General features: G+C 41.5%; 1 protein-coding gene across 1 annotated transcript in view; it reads right to left on the bottom strand.

Annotated features, from left to right (window-relative positions):
* Positions 1-14973, bottom strand: part of LOC140200339 (eukaryotic peptide chain release factor subunit 1) — a 59062-nt gene that overhangs the window by 16038 nt on the left and 28051 nt on the right. The window contains exons 5-7 of the mRNA XM_072263531.1: positions 11876-12066; positions 4674-4803; positions 1588-1743 (exon numbers count right to left, since the gene is read on the bottom strand). Coding sequence (XP_072119632.1) covers positions 1588-1743; positions 4674-4803; positions 11876-12066 — 477 coding nt within the window. The remainder of the gene's footprint in view (positions 1-1587; positions 1744-4673; positions 4804-11875; positions 12067-14973) is intronic.

Genomic DNA, 14973 nt, shown 5'->3' on the forward strand with positions numbered 1-14973 from the left:
GCTCTCCGGGCCTGTGCAAGCGTGCTAGCTGGAGTGTTTGCTGACATCTTCAACTGCTCCTTGCTTCAGTCTAAGATCCCCTCGTGTTTTAAGAAGGCAACGGTAATCCCAGTGCCAAAGAAGAGCAAGGTGGCATGCCTGAATGACTATCGACCTGTGGCTCGGACATCAATTGCTATGAAGTGCTTCAAGAGATTGGTTACGGCACACATCAACCACAGCCTACTGGTCAACCTCGACGCTTTGCAATTCGCCTACCGGAGCAACAGGTCAACGGCAGATGTCATCTCTCTGGCCCTACATTCCTCCTTAGAACACCTGGAGAATAAAGACGCATACGTAAGGCTCCTTTTCATTGACTACAGCTCTGCCTCTAATACCATCATTCTCAATAAACTGATTCCTAAGCTCAGGAACCTGGGCCTTAGCACTCAGATCTGCAGCTGGATCTTCAACTTCCTCACAGACGGGGACCCAGGCTGTAAAAATAGGGGACAAGCTCTCCTCTACAATCACTCTGAGCACCGGTGCCCCACAAGGCTGTATACTCAGCCCCCTGCTGTTCTCACTGTACACCCATGATTGTGTAGCCAAGTTTCCATCAAACTCAATATATAAGTTTGCTGATGACACAACAATTGTAGGCCGTATCTCAGGTAATGATGAGTTTGAGTACAGAGAGGAAATTAAGAACCTGGTGGCATGGTGCGAAGACAATAACCTATCCCTCAACATCAGCAAGACGAAGGAATTGGTTGTTGACTTCAGAAGGAGTAGCGGACCGCACGACCCAATTTACATCAGTGGTGTGCAAGTGGAACAGGTCAAAAGCTTTAATTTCCTCGGGGTCAATATCACAAATGACCTGACTTGGTCCAACCAAGCAGAGTTCACTGCCAAGCAGGCCCACCAGTGCCTTTACTTCCTGAGAAAAGTAAAGAAATTTGGCCTGCCACCTAAAACCCTCACTAATTTTTACAGATGCACCGTAGAAAGCATTCTTCTAGGATGCATCACAACCTGGTATGGAAGTTGTCCTGTCCAAGACCGAAAGAAGCTGCAGAGGATTGTGAACATGGCACAGCACATCACACAAACCGATCTTCCGTCCTTGGAATCAATTTACACTGCAAGCTATCGGAGCAGTGCTGTCAGGATAATCAAGGACATGACCCACCCAGCCAACACACTTTTTGTCCCTCTTCCCTCTGGGAGAAGGCTTAGGAGCTTCAAGACTCGTACAGCCAGATTTGGGAACAGCTTCTTTCCAACTGTGATAAGACTGCTGAACGGATCCTGACCCGGATCTGGGCCGTACCCTCCAAATATCCGGACCTGCCTCTCGGTTTTTTTGCACTACCTTACTTTCCATTTTTCTATTTATGATTTATAATCTAAATTTTTAATATTTACTAATTTTTACTATTTTAAATATTTAATATTTGTAATCCAGGGAGTAGCGCAGAATCAAATATCGCTGTAATGCCTGTACGTTCTCATATCAATTTTTTGGCGACAATAAAGTATAAAGTATGTGGACATTCAATCTGACACCCAACAACTTACAATGAAAGAAACTGTAATTACCTTCTGTACCATGGCAGCGGAGTACGTATCGCATAATATCCAGATTTTCATAAACTATCAGAATCTCAACTGCACCCATCTCCAGTGCTTTAAGTGTGTCATCGACTCCAAAGCAGTACTTCCCTGTATCTTGGCTGATTTCATCAAAGTATCGCCCTGTAGGATAATCAAGTTAGCTATTGTTCAAACCAAGTATTCTAGGAAAAATAAGTTAATCATTAAAGGGTGCTTATAAAGATACTGCTTAAAAATGCCCATAAAGATGGATGCCAGGCAAGATTACACAACATTTTGCTTTATGTACAATGACTAGTAGAGGAACAATGAAGCGCCAAGCAGTGAAATGCTACCAAAACTTCATCTAAAGTATACAATCAGATGGTAATACCAAAGACTAAAGCAGGGGTTCCAACCTTTTTTATGCCATGAACCAATACCATTAAACAAGGGGTCTGTGGATGCCAGTTTAGGAACCCCTACTCCGGTTTTATCCCACAGTCTACAGACAGTAGGCTAATTGTCCTATGATTAGGGTTAAATAAGCAGGTTGTTGGGCAATGTGGCGCAGTGCTTTATCTCTAAACTATATTTTTAAAAAGTTGTTCCTTGAGCTACAAAGATGAAGAAACTCAGTGGGTCAATCAGCAATTGCCGAGGAAAACAGAAAGGCAACATTTCGGGTTAAGGCACCTCACCTGGACTGAAAGTCTTGATCTGAAATGTAACTGTTCATTTCCCTCCATAGATGCTGCCTGACTTGCTGAGTTCTGCAAGGGTATAAAGACTCTGATGGGAGTTAAAAATATAGGACCCTTGACAGTAGCCAGGATATGAGATATAAATTTCAACAGAATATAGAAAAGGCATGTAATAAGAGAAATGTTACATTAGTCAAGAGGGATTTCAATATGCATGATAAATAAAGGGGAGTCAGTGGATTCAGTGAAGGTTGTTTGCTTGGATTTTCAGAAGGCCTTAGACAAGATGCCGCATATGAGGCTGCTTAACAAGAGCACACAGTATTACAGGAAAGATGGATAGAAGATTGGCTGACTGGCAGGAGGCAAAGAATCTGAATAAAAGGAACCTATTCCAGTGACAAGTGATGCTCCACAGAGGGTGGTATTAGGACTGCTTCTTTTTACATTATACGTCAATGATTTGGATTACGGAATAAATAACTTTGTGGCCGAGTCTGGAAAATTATACAAAAGATAAGTGGCAAGGCAGGCAGTGTTGAAGCCTGGAGGAGGACTTGGACGGATTGGGAGAATATGCTAAGAAGTAGAAGATGGAATACAGTGTATGAGAAGTGTATGGTCATGCACTTAGATAGAAAGGATAAAGGCATAGACTATTTTCTAAACGGGAAGAAAAATCCCAAAGGGACTTGGGAGTCCTTGTGTGGGATTCCATGAAGGTTAACTTGCAGGCGGAGTCAGTGATAAAGAGGGCATATGCAATGCTAGTACTTATTTTGAGGGCCAGAATATAAGAGTAAGGATGTGACGCTGAGATTTTATAACACATTGGTCAGGCCACACTTGAGAGGATTGTGAGCACCTTTGGACCGCTTATCTAAGAAAAGGTGAGCTGACATTACAGAGGGTCTCCAGGAGGTTCCTGAGAATGATTCCAGGAAACGAAATGTTATCATATGAGGCGCATTTGATGGCTCTGGACCTGTACTTGTTGGAACTTGTTGGAATGGGGGGGGGATTCTAAATTAAACCTATCAAATATTCAAAAGCCTAGACAGAGTGGACGTGGAGAGGTGGAGAGTATGTTTCCTTTAGTGTGAGAGTCAAGGAGCAGAGGATACAGCCTCAGAATAGAGGGATACCCATTTACAACAGGGGTGAGAAGAGTCTTTTTTAAGCCAGGGAGCAGCAAATCTGAGGAGTTTATTTTCACAGAAGGCCTGTAGAAGCCAAGTCATTGGATATATTTAAAGCAGACGTCAATAGATTCTTGATTAGTAAGGGAGTCAAAGGTTACAGGGAGAAGGGTTTGAGAGGGATAATCAAATCAGCCATGACGGAATGGTGGAGCAGACTCAATGAGACGAACAGCCTAATTTTGCTCCTATGTCTTATGGTCTTCTTCCAGCTTCCTGTTTGATGCTCCAGATTTTGCCATCTGCAATTGTGTTTCTCCAACGGTGGTTCATTAATAGAAAACCAATGTTATCATCACAATGTGGTGTGTGTCAGCTGGAATTCAATAATTGGGTACATCACAAAATATTGACTTAAAAAAAGTTGTTCATAGAGCACTTTGACTGAAGAAGGGGCTTTCCAAATACAGTAGATTCCAGTTGGTTAGGCCATTGGTTAATAGTGGTACCCGTTTATTTGGGACACCATGCCGATTGGGGCAGGAGACTGTTGCTGAGTAGGTTTTAACTAGCGCCAGTCGCATGCGTTTGTGACACTACACCATGCTCAGAATGATCAACTTTAAATAGTGTCAGTTGCTTGTGTTTGTATTCAAAAAGTAGATATTTTTGACACAGTTGACGAGAAATAAACAGCAAGGTAATTCTCAACTGTGATGCTCACCACGGTTTCAAGTGTTCAGGCCAGAAAAGGCTGGGAGAAAAATGAAATGATTTCACTACTTCAACAAGTTAGGAATTATGTAGAATGTGAAGAGATCCACAATCATCTTGAATGTTACAATGAGAATGAAGATTTGGAGGTGTAATCATCTAAAGCATCAAACGAAGGCAGTCCATTATGTGCACTAGATGTCTGCACTGACTATTCATTTACAGTCAAAAGAGCACAGCAAATGCATTTCTCTGGGAATTACGAACCAATACAGTTTTATAGTACGGTAGAGGTATTGGTAGTGTCCTAATTCGTTCTGTATTCCATTTAAATACATGAATTGTTACTCAGTTAAATAGTAGTTTGTCTTTTTTATACCTTTTAATTATTTCTACAAAGCTTAGATTAATTGGGACAGCCACTCAATTGGGTCAAAATGTACTGGTCTCATATGTCCCAGTTAACTGGAATCAACCATACAAATGCTTAGCTTATCTAATAAACTGGTGGTGAACTGCAACAGGAATTTCTCACCTATTAGTTTCTTTTCCTGAATGAACTTCACACTGGACAAGACCTCAGCTGACAACTCAATTGCTTGATTAAAACCATTCTCACCTCCATAGGAGATGTCCACCAATTTTAGTACTTTGCTTTGCAATCGCTGTGTAGAGAAATACAAAGAAGAATTTCAGCTTGAAGGAAAATATGCTTAACACAAGGTGGTATCCCAATGCCAATAGCTTTCTTTGTACCTCTTCAGTCCAAAAAGAGGAGGATGAGAGCTGAAAACAAGGAGATATAAAAGTTGTGGACTAAGAAATCACACAAAGACCTAGTAACTATGAGGGTCCAGAAAATTGCTTGTTACCCAACATCAGAACATGGCTGCAAGAAATGATTCCAAAACCATGTCAGATCAGTTTTACAAATGAAAATTTGCAGATGTTGGGCATGTCAAAGAAATGGAAAATGCTAGAAACAATCAGCAGGTCAACCAATATCTAAAGAAAGATAAAGAGTTAACACTTCAATTCAAAGGGTTGACATTAACTCTCTCTTGACAGTTGCTTCCTGACCCGCTGAGTGTTTGTAGTTTGTCAGGTTTGACCAGATTTCCCTTAAGCAAAGCAATAAAAAACTGTAACACAGGGTCTTGACAAAAATCATTAGGAGGGGCTTACCCCAAGCTCCAGCTAAAAGAATAGTGGCTCACTATACTACTGTGGTGAACCAGAAAATCAGAATTAAATCATTGCAAGTTCCAAATTCTGCAGAAGAAAATGTTTTCTTCTCTGCAGAAACTGCATCAAACTCTTCACACATCAGCTCATCTCTAACTTCCACATACATATTGGAATGCAGGATTAACAACCTGCTTCCTGCACATCCAAAAGATCTTCACAGCCTTCCTACGAATCAGGGTGGTGTACAATCTTCAGGTGGTGAACTTTGAGCCCAACCTCGAGATTGCTGTATTAGGCAAATGAACTATTTTAAATAGGTATCATCAGCAACTATTAAAAATACTTAAGGTTGAAAACAATTAAACAGAACATAGGATAATAGGACGCAGGAACCGGGGTCTCTGGCCAATGTTGTGCCAAATTAAATGTTTAACTAAACAAATCCTTCTTCTGTTCTGATGCAGGGTTTTGACCCACAACATTTAGAATTCCATCCTCCACCCTCCTCCCTATATCTCACCACTCCGATGTTGCTTGTTCCACAGATTTCCTCAAGCATTTGCAGATTACTATCCCTTTTTTGTTTCTCACATCATTTAAGTTTCTGACCGAGGAAATCACTTCCCACTCGAAAGTCCTGGGTATCCTTTCTGTTGGGCATTCCCAAAACTCTTGACATATTTAGATAGGAGTCCTGTGCAAATGGCGGTCAGGTTGAGGTATGCTTGGGACCAGAAGTGTTTTGGATTTTGGAATATATAATGTCTTACTGAGATAGCTCGGGATTTCCACCATTTTAAACTCTGAATTTATGTGCTACCAGTAAGCAGTTTTTGTCTTATTCTTGTTGATCACACAAATGTAGTTAACAGTAAAAATTATTAAATACCAAAGCAGCACAGTAGCATTGACGGAATACCAACAAACAAATGACGACAGGCTTAACGATCATCGGAGTACTCAGAGGATCAGAGATGGAGGTCAATAATTTTAAATTATAACCATATAACAATTACAGCACGGAAACAGGCCATCTTGGCCCTTCTAGTCCATACCGGACTCTTACTCTCACCTAGTCCCACCAACCTGCACTCGGTCCATAACCCTCCATTCCCTTCCTGTCCATATATCTATCCAAATTAACTTTAAACGTCAACATTGAACCTGCCTCAACTACTTCTGCTGGAAGCTCGTTCCACACAGCTACCACTCTCTGAGTTAAAAAAGATCCCCCTCATGTTACCTATAAACTTTTGTCCTTTAACTCTCAACTCATGTCCTCTTGTTTGAATCTCCCCCACTCTCAATGGAAAAAGCCTATCCACGGCAACTCTATCAATCCCCCTCATAATTTTAAACACCTCTATCAAGTCCCCTCTCAACCTTCTACGCTCCAAAGAATAAATACCTAACTTGTTCAACCTTTCTCTGTAACTTAGGAGATGAAACCCAGGCAACATTTCAGTAAACCTCCTCTGTACTCTCTCAATTTTATTGACATCTTTCCCATAATTCGGTGACCAGAACTGCACACAATACTCCAAATTTGGCATTACCAATGCCTTGTACAATTTCAACATTACATCCCAACTCCTAAACTCAATGCTCTGATTAATAAAGGCCAGCATACCAAAAGCTTTCTTCACCACCCTATCCACATGAGATTCCACCTTCAGGGAACTATGCACCATTATTCCTAGATCCCTCTGTTCTACAGCATTCTTCAATGCCCTACCATTTACCATGTATGTCCTATTTTGATTAGTCCTACCAAAATGTAGCATTAAACTCCATCTGCCATCTTTCAGCCCACTCTTCTAACTGGCCTAAATCTCTCTGCAAACTTTGAAAACCTACTTCATTATCCACAACTCCACCTATCTTAGTATCATCCGCATACTTACTAATCCAATTTACCACCCCATCATCCAGATCATTAATATATGACAAACAACAGTGGACCCAGTACAGATCCCTAAGGCACACTGCTACATACCGTCCTTCAATCTGACACAGTTATCCACCACTACTCTCTGGCGTCTCCCATCCAGCCACTGCTGAATCCACTTTACTACTTCGATATTAATGCCTAACGATTGGACCTTCCTAACTAACCTTCCGTGAAGAACCTTGTCAAAGGCCTTACTGAAGTCCATATAGACAACATCCACCACTTTACCCTTGTCAACTTTCCTGGTAACCTCATCAAAAAATTCAATAAGATTTGTCAAACATGACCTTCCATGCACAAATCCATATCGACTGTTCCTAATCAGACCCTGTCTATCCAGATAATTATATATACCATCTCTAAGAATACTTCCCATCAATTTCCCCACCACTGACGTCAAACTCACAGGCCGATAATTGCTAGGTTTACTCTTAGAACCCTTTTTAAACAATGGAACAACATGACCAATACACCAATCCTCTGGCACCATCCCTGTTTCTAATGACATTTGAAATATTTCTGTCAGAGCCACTGCTATTTCCACACTAACTTCCCTCAAGGTCCTAGGGAATATTTTGTCCAGACCCGGAGACTTATCCACTTTTATATTCCTTAAAGGAGCCAGTACTTCCTCTTCTTTAATCGTCATACTTTCCATAACTACCCTTCTTGTTTCCTTTACCTTACACAATTCAATATTCTCCTCCTTAGTGAATACCGAAGAAAAGAAATTGTTCAAAATCTCCCCCATCTCTTTTGGCTCCGCACATAGCCGTCCACTCTGATTCTCTAAGGGACCAATTTTATCCCTCACTATCCTTCTGCTATTTATATAACTGTAGAAACCCTTTGGATTTATTTTCACCTTACTTGCTAAAGCTGCCTCGTATCTTCTTTTAGCTTTTCTAATTTCTTTTTTAAGATTCTTTTTACATTCTTTATATTCCTCGAGCACCTCATTAACTCCAAGCTGCCTATATTTATTGTAAATTCCTCTCTTTTTCCAAACCAAGTTTCCTATATCCCTTGAAAACCATGGCTCTCTCAAACTTTTAACCTTTCCTTTCAACCTAAAAGGAACATATAGATTCTGTACCCTCAAAATTTTACCTTTAAATGACCTCCATTTCTTTATTACATCCTTCCCATAAAACAAATTGTCCCAATCCACTCCTTCTAAATTCCTTCGCATCTCCTCAAAGTTAGCCTTTCTCCAATCAAATCTCTCAACCCTGGGTCCAGACCTATCCTTCTCCATAATTATATTGAATTGTATTGTGATCACTGGACCTGAAGTGCTTCCCAACACATACCTCCGTCACCTGCCCTATCTCATTCCCTAACAGGAGATCCAACACTTCCCCTTCTCTAGTTGCTACCTCTATGTATTGCTGCAAAAAACTATCTTGCACACATTTGACAAACTCCAAACCATCCAGCCCTTTTACAGAATGGGCTTCCCAGTCTATGTGTGGAAAATTAAAATCTTCCACAATCACAACCTTGTGCTTACTACAAATATCTGCTATCTCCTTACAAATTTGCTCCTCCAGTTCTCAGTCCCCATTAGGTGGGCTATAATACACCCCTATAAGTGTCACTACACCCCTCCTATTCCTGAATTCCACCCAAAGAGCCTCCCTGGACGAGTCCACTAATCTATCCTGCCGGATATATATACTGTTATATTTTCTCTAACAAGCAATGCAACACCTCCCCCCCTTGCCCCTCCTATTCTATCACACCTGAAGCAACGAAATCCTGGAATATTTAGTTGCCAATCACACCCCTCCTGCAACCATGTTTCACTAATAGCTACAACATCATATTTCCAGGTATCAATCCATGCTCTAAGCTCATCCACCTTTCTTACAATGCTCCTAGCATTAAAATAGATGCATTTAAGGAACTCTCCACCACCTACTCTCTTTTTATCCTTAATGGAGCAAACAACTTTGTTATCTTTTTCTTCTTTGTCCCCTACATCTCTGGTCTGAGTGCTCCTGATCTCTGACCCCTGCCTATCCTCGCCACACACTGTCTACTAGCTTTCTCTATTTGTAAACTAACCTCCTCTCTCCTAGTCTCTTTAAATTGACTCCCACCCCCCAACCATTCTAGTTTAAAGTCACCTCAGTAGCCCTCGTAAATCTCCCCGCCAGGATACTGGTCCCCCTAGGATTCAAGTGTAACCCGTCCTTTTTGTACAGGTCACACCTGCACCAAAAGAGGTCCCAATGATCCAAAAACTTGAATCCCTGCCCCCTGCTCCAATCCCTCAGCCACACATTTATCCTCCACCTCAGTGCATTCCTACTCTCACTGTCACGTAGCACAGGCAGTAATCCTGAGATTACTACCTTTGCAGTCCTTTTTCTCAACTCCCTTCCTAACTCCCTATATTCTTCTTTCAGGACCTCTCCCCTTTTCCTACCTATGTCATTGGTACCTATATGTACCACGACCTCTGGCTCCTCTCCCTCCCACTTCAGGATATCTTCGACACAATCAGAAACATCCCGGACCCTGGCACCAGGGAGGCAAACTACCATCCGAGTCTCCGGACTGTGTCCACAGAATCCCCTATCTGACCCCCTTACTATCGAGTCCCCTATTACTACTGCCTTCCTCTTCCTTTCCCTACTCTTCTGAGCTACAGGGCCGGACTCTGTGCCAGAGGCACGGCCACTGTTGCTTCCCCTAGATGTGCTGTCCCCCCCAACAGTACTCAAACAGGAGTACCTATTGTCAAGGGGCACAGCCACTGGGGTACTCTCTATTACCTGACTCTTCCCCTTCCCCCTCCTAGCCGTGACCCACTTGTCTGCCTCCCGTGGCCCCAATGTGACCATCTGCCTGTAACTCCTCTCTATCAACTCCTCACTCTCCCTGACCAGACGAAGGTCATCGAGTTGCAGCTCCAGTTCCCTAACACGGTCCCTTAGGAGCTGCATCTCGGCGCACCTGGCACAGATGTGGATGTCTGGGAGGCTGGGAGACTCCAGGACCTCCCACATCCGGCACCAAGAATAACAAGCTGCCCTCACACTCATACTTCCCCTCTCCTCAAATAACAAAAAATGAATACCAACCCTTCTTCACCTAAGCCCGTTAAGCCGAAGCCCTTAAGCCTTCACTCTGCTCCTGGCTCACTCCGCAGCCCACAAACTACGCTGCCCACTGTATAAGGCTGTGCTCCTTTTAAATCTTCCGCGCTTCACTCCCCAACGTCACACACCTGCACAGTTCCGCCTCTCTGAACGCCGATGAGAATAAAAAAACACCGAAAAATTCAAAAATGGCTTCCTCCGCACTACCGCTCCGATTCTCAGACTTCCTTCTCCGAATTCCTGGATGTTACCATCTTAGAAGACCTGTCCTGGACACATCATGTAAATATAATTGCAAAGAAAGCACAACAGTGCCTCTACTTCCTCAGGAGTCTGTGGGGATTCAGCATGGCCTCAAAAACCTTGGCAAACTCCTATGTCTGGTGGAAAGTGTGTTGACTGGCTGCGTTACGGTCTGCTTTGGGAACACCAATGCCTTTGAACAGAAAATCCCAGAAAAGGTAGTGGATTTGGCTCAGTACATCACGGGTAAAACCCTCCCAACCATTGAGCACATCAACATGCTATGTTGCTGGAGGAAAGCAGCATTCATTATCAAAGATCCTCATCACCCAGGCCATGCTCTTTTCTCTCTGCTCATCAGGTAGAAGGTACAAGTGCCTCAGGACTCCCACCATCAGGTTCAAGAACAGTTACTACCCCTCAACCACCAAGCTCTTGAACAAAGGGGAATAACTACACTCACTTAAGGACTCTTGTTATTTCATGCTCATTATTTAAAGCTATTTATATCTGCATTTGCAGAGTTTGTTGACAAATTATTCTGTTTACAATTACTGTTCTATAGATTTGCTAAGTATGCCTGCAGAAAATCTCATGGTTGTATGTGGTGACAAATGTGCACTCTGTTAATACATTTTTACTTTGACAATGTCATGTTTTGATTAAAAACAGTGTACAAATTCAGTGTATTGCAACTTCTTTTTAGGTTTTATGCAAAGTATAAAAGCAATCAGCATTATGTACTTGTTCTGGTGTTAGATTTTCATCAGTGACAATAAAATTTAATGCCTTGATGTATAAAGTATAAAAACAATCAGCATCGTAGACTTGTTCTGGTGCTAGTTTCCTGATCAGCACTTAAAAAGTTGTATGCCACGCCTTTTCTTAAATTTCTGCAACCAGCCTGCTGAATATTGACAATTACCTTCAATTTTCAGCTCATCATAATAGATCTTTGCTTGTTTCATGACCGACATACCATTAAGCATATGTTGACGCTAACAATATACAATTGAGATCTTCATTTCTTGCATTATATTTTTCATTAATATGTGAGGTCACTTCTCAGAACTGTCTGTAGTGCGCAGAGATCTTGTGGAATTTTCCATTTATGTCAGCACTCAAAAAAAATTCAGATTTTGGAGGTTTTTGGATACTGGAAGTTTGGATAAGGGGTACTCAACATGTACTAAACATTTCAGTGCTGTTTTACTCAGTATATAGTCACGTTCTGCTTTAGCTTACCGGATCAAACATGTCCGACTGGCTGAGCTCAGTTTTGAAATCAGCTGATCCTGCCAGAATAAGTCCTGCCACGTTCACCTTGTCACTGCTGATGAAGAGCTGCACAGCTGTCTCTGCTACCTTCCGCACATAGTTATGCCTCTTTTCCATTCGCAAGCGGGCAAAACGCAGCGCAGACTGGCCTCCTCTGCCTTTAAACACAAAACACCCGAATTCAAAAATCTACTAGCAAAGACGCTTTCACAATATCGAACTAGTGAAACTGAAAAACCGTAGATGTTGGAAATAAACAGCAAGACTCCATCTTTATATTACCTGATGTGTTTCAAAGCTTCAATCACAATGAATCTCATAACCAGCATTTGGATAAATGCAGTTATTTTATTTGTGGTGATAAAGGAAAGAACATTACCCAAGATAACTAATATTCCTGTTCTTAAAATAATAATCAAGAACCGGAATAGCAGGTGCTTTATAAAGAAAGGCAGCTTCACAGTGCATTGACCTAGAGTGGCAACTTGGGTCAGCAGTAAAGTTCGTAAATTTGTGATCACAGAATATGACCTCAACTTAGCTATCTAAAGATCAGTAAGAATTCATGCAGTGATTTGAATGGGATCCTTAATCTGTTCACTATGCATTGTCAACCTTTCTTTGTTATTACAAGTAAGTTTATCAAAGATTATCCTCAGCCTAAAATCAAAGTCTAAAAACATACATGAAGGGAATTTCTTATGCAACAAAGACTAAGAAATCACCATCAAAAAACTATTCTAAAGATTTCCCAAAGAGTAATACAAGAACAGAGAACCAATTGATGATTCACAGGAAGAGCAGTATATTCAGGCTCAGTCACTAGTTCAAAAACTCATCTGTGAAAGTGTCCCAAACAGCAACAATCTTGATTTTGGGAGGGGTGGAGAGGCAAGAAGAAGCACTTCCAAATGCCTATTAACTTTAACATTAAAAACTTCCTGCAACACACATCAAAGTTGCTGGTGAACGCAGCAGGCGGGCAGCATCTATAGGAAGAGGTATAGTCGGGGTTTCAGGCCGAGACCCTTCGTCAGGACTAACTGAAGGAAGAGCTAGGAAGAGATTTGAAAGTGGGAGGGGGAGGGGGAGATCCAAAATGATAGGAGAAGACAGGAGGGGGAGGGATGGAGCTAAGAGCTGGACAGGTGATTGGCAAAAGGGATATGAGAGGATCATGGGACAGGAGGTCCGGGGAAAAGGAAAAGGAGGAGGGGGGGGAAAAACCCAGAGGATGGGCAAGGGGTACAGTGAGAGGGACAGAGGGAGAAAAAGAGAGAGAAAGAATGTGTGTATATAAATAAATAACGGATGGGGTACGAGGGGGAGGTGGGGCATTAGCGCAAGTTAGAGAAGTCAATGTTCATGCCATCAGGTTGGAGGCTACCCAGACGGAATATAAGGTGTTGTTCTTCCAACCTGAGTGTGGCTTCATCTTTACAGTAGCGCAGGCCGTGGATAGACATATCAGAATGGGAATGGGACATGGAATTAAAATGTGTGGCCACTGGGAGATCATGCTTTCTCTGGCAGACAGAGCGTAGGTGTGACTTGCAAATCTTAAATTGCAAACTGTGCCTTTGTGAGTTCTTATCCAGAGGAAACCTTAGTCCTATCAATACTTTATTATAAGTGTCCCTTAAGTTACCACTTAAACCTAGGGTCCCTAAGGGTACCCATGCAATCTATGATAGTAATTCAAATGTTTTAACTTCAATTTACTAAGTTGTGAAAGGGAATTTATCCTTGGATTCAAAACCGAACAAAATGCTCCAGATGGAGTGTAACAAATCATAGTAAAAATGAACCACAGGAGTTGCTCATTAGCAGTGTGAAAAGTAGAATTCAGGCCTGTGTCTTTTTATTAGAAATGGAAATAGGCAGAGAAAAAGAACCAGAGAGGGCAGAGAAATAGGTGATCACGCTGTGTTGAAACTCAGAGCTGTTGAAATCCTGAATTCTAGGTTCAGTCTGCAAGGCCATACAATTCAATTCAGAAAATGCAATCATTTAGACAGGTGAGTGAGAGCCAGTATGGATCCGTAGAATTTAAGTACACTTTGTTAAGTATCAAATGTGATAGATACTGGTGTGAATATTTATAAGGGCTTCTTAAAGGTATTGAATAAGAAACAATTAACAAAAATAACAAGTGAATGTGAAGGGTGGCACTCTTTCTTAAATGGAGAATGAAGGAAGTGAGAGAAAGAACAGAAATATTACACATTTACTCTAGATCCTGGTAAGAGATACCAGTAACGACAAATAAAACATCCAACAAATGTATTATTTCCTAGTTTCCAAAATTCTATTTAATTATCTTTCACATTGCTCCTTGGGATATTATTCTTTTCCTTGGGAAGCTAATGAAATTTGTCATGTTCCCAATCACCCTCACCAATTTTTATTGATGCACCATAGAAATACACCCTATCCAAATGAATTATGGCTTGGTATGGCAACTACTCTGCCTATGACTGCAAGAAACTGCAGAAAATTGTAAACACAGGTCAGCACATCATAGAAACCACCCTCCCCCCGTCGACTGTTTACATCTTGTGATTTTGGTAAAGTAGCCAACATAAAGACTTTGCCCTCCCCAGATATTCTCTCTTCAGTGTATATCAAAGCTCAAATGACAGCTTTAACCCACTTTAAAAAAATTACTCAACAGTTTCCAGCTACGACTTAAGATGCACTGAACTCACAATTTACTTTGTTATGACCTTGCATCTTATTGTCTGCCTGAACTGCACTTCCTCTGTAATATTGTTTTACCTCATACTAACTTAATGCACTGTTGCAATGAATTGATCTGCATGAACAGTATGCAAGACAAGATTTCACAATATCAAGGCACATGCAACAATAGTAAAACAATCTACTATAGACATCAGGTCCAAAAAAGCCAAGTGGATGAATACCAACAGAACAGAAAGATGCACTGTTCCACCTTCATAGAAACTCTGGAAAACATTTCTGTTCAAACACAAGTACATTACACAGTACAGATGCACAAAACAAACATACATGGGCTGAAATCCATGTCTATATGGTTCTTCCTC

Source organism: Mobula birostris, chromosome 7, assembly GCF_030028105.1.
Source record: "Mobula birostris isolate sMobBir1 chromosome 7, sMobBir1.hap1, whole genome shotgun sequence".
NCBI classification, from domain to species: domain Eukaryota; kingdom Metazoa; phylum Chordata; class Chondrichthyes; order Myliobatiformes; family Myliobatidae; genus Mobula; species Mobula birostris.